This window comes from Coffea arabica, chromosome 7c (assembly GCF_036785885.1).
Source record: "Coffea arabica cultivar ET-39 chromosome 7c, Coffea Arabica ET-39 HiFi, whole genome shotgun sequence".
NCBI lineage: Eukaryota > Viridiplantae > Streptophyta > Magnoliopsida > Gentianales > Rubiaceae > Coffea > Coffea arabica.
In genome coordinates this window covers 23931262-23938629 of record NC_092322.1, presented here as the reverse complement: position 1 = coordinate 23938629, position 7368 = coordinate 23931262, and the positions used below count along the sequence as shown (strand labels likewise).

The following is a 7368-nucleotide window of genomic DNA, read 5'->3' as shown; positions in this document are numbered from 1 at the left end:
GCGCTGGTACTGGCACAGGCAGGGGGTAAGGGGGCTGTCCAGGAGAAAGCGGTGGAGCCGGTACAGCTATGGAACTCATTCGGGATCCTCGATAGGGTGAGTGACGAGATTGATGGGTGGCCAGCTTGCAATCTGAGGAGTGCTAGATCGCTTAGTCCAGTTCGTGGAGCATCAGCAAGAGAGTTGAGGCACCAAGACCTACAAGCCATGCAGGCGGAGTTGACACAGCGGTTGGAGCATTCGCGCAAGTTGGAGCAGAATTGGAGGGGCTCCGCAGAGGATAAATCGACAGAGGAACAGCGGTTGCCCCACTTGGACAACATGGGAGAGACGGCACGTATAGGCAGGCTTCCATGGTCAAACATAAGGGGAGGGGAAACTCGCACTAGGTATGCCCTTCGTTCTAATGCTAGTGCTAGGACCGATTAATTTTCTAGTGTGGAATATACGGGATGCGTCTAAGATGGATTCACTCTGGTATTTAAAAAAGCTAAAAGTAGACTATAATGTGAAACTTTTGGTATTGTTGGAGCCTATGTTGGAGGAAGGCCGCCTAGATTATGTCAAAAGATTGGTTGGTTTTACATCGACAATCTCCCTTGTGGAAGGTAAGATTTGGGTACTATAGGACCATATCCTCAACATCTCCTTTAGCACGTTAGCGGATCAGTTAGTGGATATGGAGATCAGTTCTCCAGTTGGTTCATTCTTTTTCTCTGCAGTCTATGCTCGATGCACTTGGGTAGCTAGACGACCGCTCTGGAGTGCCATGGAAAGTTTGGCGTCTTCGAGACAGGGATCCTGGATGTTGGCTGGGGATTTTAATATCATCGCGGAGGCGTCAGAAAGGCTTGTGGGGGGGGCACCACCGAATGCACGAAATATGGAGGATTTTAATCAGACGCTGTTTAATTGTGGTCTTACTGCGGTGGAATTCGAAGGCCCTAAGTACACCTGGACGAATGGGACGGTCTGGCAGCGATTAGATCGGGTGGTGATTAACCAGGAGTGGGCTGAGATGTATACAGTGACACGAGTGTTGCACCTGGCGAGGGGACGGTCAGATCATGCGCCTTTAGTAATCAAGTATGGTTCAGGAAGGCAAGGGAGATTGGCCTTCAGGTACCTTTCTTGGGGTCGTTCAAGAGGCATGGGGAGGGGGAGGCCCGTCACACACGATGTCAGATTTCTATCGAAAACTGTTGGGGTGAGGAACAAGCTGAGGGTATGGAACAAGGAAGTTTTCAGGAATATTGGCACCCGGGTGGCAGAGCTAAAGAGGGAAATGCGGACCGCAGAAATGCAGTATGACACGGTGAGAACTGTGGCAATGAAGATTGCTTACCATGAGGCTCGGGCGGCATATATGAAGCAATTGCCGTTGAGTGTGGTTTTTGGCGTCAAAAATCAAGGATAAAATGGATTCAGGAGGGGGATGCGAACACGGCATACTTCCATTCTGTGGTTCGGCAAAGGTGGGCTTCAAATTACATCTCTGGGATTCGGAGTACGACGGGGCAGTGGCTGACTGAGGCAGAGGGCATTAAGAGTTCAGCAGCATCATTCTTCGAGTCGCTATTCAGTTCTGATAGGGATACTGACCGGCACCCAGTATTGCCTTTCGCTCTCCCACAGGTGTCTCCGGGGGATAATGAGAAACTGCTGGCATTGCCAACAATGACTGAGGTGCGAGAAGTGGTGTTCTTGATCAGTCCAGATAGTGCCCCTGGTCCAGACGGCTTTGGGTCAGGTTTTTACCAGGCGTGTTGGGAGATAATTAAGGATGGTTTGGTGGCTGCTATCCAGGATTATTTTAAAGGGGGGTGGCTACCAAAAGGAGTAACCAGTACATTAATCGTGTTAATACTGAAAGTAGAGGGAGCTTCTCGGTGGCAAGACATCCGGCCAATCAGCCTATGTAATGTTAGCTCCAAGATAATATCTAAGCTGGTGTCTAGTAGGTTGAATCAGCTCCTCCCCCAACTGATCTCTCCTTGGCAGTCTGGCTTTGTCCCGGGCCGCCAAATAATGGATAACATTCTCCTGACGCAAGAACATGCAAAAGAACTGGACCGTCGTTTGGAGGTTCCGAACCTCATGTTAAAGCTCAATATGGAAAAGGCATATGATAGAGTGGAGTGGTCCTTTCTCTTTTTCATGCTTAGATCGTTTGGCTTTCAGGAACCTGCGGTCGATTTGATCTTTCGTTTGGTCGCCAATAATTGGTTTTTCGTGTTAGTCAATGGGGAGCCGGCTGGATTCTTCAAGTCAACGAGAGGGGTTAGACAAGGGGATTCAATCTCTCCAGGACTCTTTGTACTAGTTGCAGAATTTTTTGACAAAGGGCTCTATTCTTTGTTTCAGCAAGGTAGACACAGGTTTTTTCAGGCTGGCGGAATTAAGATTTCATATTTGGCATTCGCCGATGATGTCATTATTTTTACCAGGCTTGCGCGGGAGACATTAGAAGCGGTTAGGGACTTCTTCAAACAGTACCAACAGTATTCAGGACAGAAGATCAATGTAGTAAATAGTGGTTTTATGTGCTCGTCTGGGGTGTCGAAGGCGCAGGTGGAGCTGGTGTCTAGCATTCTAGGGTTTCAGAGGCAATTCTTCCCACTGGTCTATCTTGGTGTCCCCATTTCCCTAGGCCGATGTTCCTCTATTGCCTTCGATGGGATTCTTGCAAAAGTGAGGGCACGGATCTGCCACTGGAGTGGGAAGTTGCTGTCCATGGGGGAAAAATTAATTCTTATAAAACATGTCTTGAATTCGATGCCGCTCTATCTTTTACAGGTGCTTAAACCCCCCAAGGCAGTTTTAGTTGCCCTGGGAAGATTATTCAACTCCTTCTTATGGGATAAATCCAAGAACGATAAACGAACGCATTGGGCATCCTGGGAGAAGTTGTATTTTCCCACAGAGGAAGGTGGGTTGGGGGTTAGGCTGCTGGATGACATGGTCAAAGCCTTCTCTTATAAGCTGTGGTGGAGGTTACGCCAAAGGGGATCCCTATGGTCGGATTTTATGTTCTCTAAGTATATAGGGAACCAATACCCGTTGCAGGCGGATGTAGCAAGGCCGACTGGTACATGGAAGCGATTACTCGGTATACGGGAGGTAGCGGAGGCGCAGATTTCATGGAGTCTGAGACCGGGAATGGTAGATTTTTGGTTAGACACTTGTTGCGAGCTGGACCCCTTAAGTGCATTGATTCCGGCGGAGAGCGACAGACCTCACTTTTTGGTGGCGGAGTTCCTTGGAAGGGACGGATGGAATAGGGACAGACTTCTCCACTGGCTCCCGGCCAATCTGGTGGATTTGATCGTGGAGATTCCGTTCGACCTTGATGGGCAGGATCAAATCCTGTGGGCGAAGTCGGTGACAGGGCAGTTTTCCTTAACTTCGGCTTGGGAGCTATGCCGACAACGTCGGGGCGGCTTTTCAATGACTAAGATGGTTTGGAATAAGGGTACACCGTTGAAATTTTCACTATTTGTTTGGAGGCTACTAAACAACTTTGTGTCCTTGGACTCGATGATGCGACGAAGAGGGCTACCCTTGGTATCCAGGTGCTCCTGTTGTCTAGAGCAGGCGGAATCATTGCCACATCTTTTCGTTAATGGACCAATAGCGAGAGAGGTTTGGGGGCATTTTGCCAGTATGTTTGGCATTCTTCACTGGCCTCCTGATGATATTCAGCTTCTGTGGAGGAAGAGGGCCACATTGCTGTCCCACATCCCTGCTCATCATATTCGGTGTGTCCTACCGTTAGTGGTTACATGGTTCATATGGCGGGGACGAAATAAGGCAAGGTTCGAAGGGCAGGACTTTTCGGCTCGGGGGGTCATCGTTGAAGTAAGCAACTTCTTGCATGACTTGGGACGAGCAAATATGCTGGATAAGGCACAGTTTCATAGTGACCGGGATTGTGAGTAGGCACGGTTAGCATCGAGTATGGCCCGTAAATGGCGACCAGTGGTGGTAACTTGGGAAACGCCCCCGCCCCTGCGGTACAAACTGAACACGGATGCTAGTGTGGTCAACGGGAAGGCTAGTGGAGGAGGAGTGCTACGGGACTCACATGGTAGAGTTATCTTTGCATTCTATAAGGAGTTTGGGGAAAAAAGCGTATTGCAGGCTGAGGCTTTGGCCGTATTAGAGGGGCTCCTAATGTGTGTGGCAAAGGGGATACGAGGGATTCTAGTGGAGGTGGACTCGGCGGTACTTGTGTCCTTAGTCAAATCATCGGCGCTGGGAGGTTGGTTGTATTGCAATGTGCTAAGGCGGATTCGTCGCTTGTTGGATCAGGTAGCTATGTCGTTTACGCATATATTTCGAGAGGCAAATGTGGTTGCAGATAGGTTAGCTGCTTTGCAGGGATGTCCGAGTAAGGTTTTTGATTCTCCTCAGCTGTTACCTAGGGAGGTTCGGGGCTATATTGCTATGGATGCCGCCTAAGTCCCGTCTTGTAGACTAGTGCTTGAGTAAGGGGTAGCATTCTCCAAATCTCTTGTAACTGCTTTGTCTACACTTGGAATAAAGAAAAAATGAAATTTTATTAAAAAAAAAAACTTGGATAACCGAAATAATCTTGGACAGAATTGGAAACAAGAACCCTAGCGCGAAACACAAACCCTAGCCGCGCAAGAGTGGGTTTTCTTGCTGCCCAAGCGACGACCAACTAACCAAAATAGGTTTGGGGACTCTCATCAGAATTTTGTACGTTCCAAGTGCGTACAAACCACAACCAACTTGACACAAAAACAATGCACAAGACTACGGACAGATTTGACCCAAAACAAGCAACACAATCACGGATAGATTTAGAAGCAACGATGTGATGCGAAACGGCCATAAATTTTCAACGAGAAAGCAACAACAACTTTGGACAGATTACTATGCGACAACAATGAACAACTAACGAACAGAAATTTTTTCTTTGTAAGATGTGCAACAAGGGCGGACAGATTAGCAACAAGGTTCAACGACACAAAGGCGGACATATTTGGACTCAAACGTCACGGGCAGAATCAAGACAACGAAGTAATACAAGCGGATAGAATTTTTTTAATGAAAATGACGCAACAAGAGCAACAACGATAATGAATAGATTTTTTTTGGAATAATGCAGCGGAAATAACACTAACCCTAACGACAAAACTACGAAAAACAAGGATATAATGAAAAATACCTTTACCAAAGTTCTGAAACCAACTGATACGGTCCTCGATCAACTCGTCTCGAGACACGTAGCACGTTTGTCCAATGATCTAGCAAGGTTGTCCAACGCTTGGTTGCGGGACCTAGAATCAAAATGGACGACACGATTTGATTGAAGGCGGTAGAACGACGACTCCAACAGAGGTGGTTACTCTAATGGATAGGTCGGTAGAACAATCAAGGACAAGACGCAAGATTGCTCGAACACCCTTGTCAAGAGCAACTAAGGCTCGAAATTCTCACAAGGAAGAAAGTCGAAAAACAAAGCAATTTTATTCATAAAACGTCTACCTAAAACCTTACAAAGCAAGCCTTTTTATAGGTTAAAGGTTACTAAAACCCTAAGGGAAACATTCGGCCATCTTGGTGTCAAGATGGGCCGGTCCATGCTCTATTAAAATAACTAATCCAACTATATTAAACACTAAGGCCTAAGGCCTTACTCAACCAATTCTCTTGGAGGCCCACTTGATTCTTCATGGGTTTGGATCATGGTGTAGATGATTTGATTGTTTCCTTCCAAGCCTTCAATATCTCTATGGATTCCATGTTGGTCTTGAACAATGCGAACAAGGGTTTAGAGGGATTCTTTGAAGAGTTTGGCCCGTGCACGCGTGACTGGACCCAATGGAACCCGGACTGGGTCATTACGTGGCTGAGGCCCGTGCAGACAAACAGATTCTGTTTTGTTTTTTTTTTCTTTTTTTTGACTCAGGTTTGGGACTCAAAGACGATGATAATAAGATAACAAGACGTTGAACAAGAAACAAGCACAAAAAATTAAAGAAACAACTCGGACAGATTGTATCAATTACAAGAAACGATGTCAAGTGTGGCAACACAGGAAACCTGAGTGACCCAATGTTTTGTGTGCACTTAGGACACAACAATCAATACCGACTGACTCTTTAAATTGCTGGACCCAAGCTGTGGAAACAATGACAGCAAGACATGAGCAGATTTTACACACAAGACTCAATAGAAATTCGACAATAACAAGACACGGACAGATTGCACAAGATTCAATAGAAACAGCAATAAGGACGCGACAACTAAGATCACTAGCAGTTTTGTTTTACTTTTTTTTTGTTTGCTGGATTAAACCGAATAACAAACAAGGCGAAGACACAACTACGAATGGAAAATACGACACAAAGGCTGGAACTAAAAAATATAACCTGGAAAACCATCAACTAGCTTTGATACCAGTTGAAGCGAATTCCTCCATGTTGGTGAAATTCATCCTCATGATTCCCAAGACCTTGATGGATAATTTCCAGATTTGGTTGGCAGAAATTCCTTTCGACCCACTCTAGCCTTCTAAGTTGCTAACATTCTTGATACGATCTCAACTCGCGGCTTAACGAATTAGCGAACCAAGGAATTTGGTAGAACGGCGCCACAAACAAGTGTGATTCTTGTTTGATAAGCTAAGACTTGAACAAAGGATATTCGACTCACTTTGTATCAAGGGATGTTCCCAAGGAACAAGAAAGAGATGGAACTCTCAATATTCATTCATAATTGTCTAACTACAGAAATTATCATAAGCCTGGCTATTTATAGCCTTACAAAGAAGCAAACCTAATCTAAGTTGGAAACAATGCAAGTTTCCTTATTCGACTTGACAACTAAACTAATGACTCACTTATCACAGTTAAGGCTAACTAATGGATAGCTTATAATTGACCCAATGAAGGCTTTAAGCTGGCCTAACATAACCCAATAAAAGCTAATTAACCAGCTTAAGTAATAATGAGCCTGGACTCTATAAATCGGATCCAACTCAACATGAGGTCTTGGACCGAACTTATTCCTACCAAATAAAATAGAAGTTTGAAAAATAAACTACTAGACTATTACTAAAAGATTCATTCTCTTGCAGCCCGAAACATGGCCCATAAGCGGCCCATATTTCGTATCATTCCCCTCCTTTTGAAAAAGATTTGTCCTCAAATCGTGGTTGGAAATGAAAGGTACTAACAAGAGTTGGCAGTATGAACCTCAAATCTCCACATATTGGCTCTCTTAGAATGAATGATACTTGCATACGTCATGATTATTATAATTTAGTGCACATGTCTCTTGGTCAGCTTGAAAATGCTCACAATTAGCCATAAAAAACTCATGGCTTTACTCCAACGA

General features: G+C 45.4%; 1 protein-coding gene across 1 annotated transcript; it reads left to right on the top strand.

Moving 5' to 3' along the window:
• The first annotated feature begins 463 nt into the window (after positions 1 to 463).
• LOC113699757 (uncharacterized) lies at positions 464 to 3939 on the top strand. Its single transcript, XM_072057925.1, has 3 exons — positions 464 to 608; positions 723 to 1315; positions 1429 to 3939. Exons 1-3 carry the CDS (start codon positions 464 to 466, stop codon positions 3937 to 3939), a joined length of 3249 nt encoding a protein of 1082 aa, XP_071914026.1.
• Positions 3940 to 7368: the final 3429 nt, after the last annotated feature.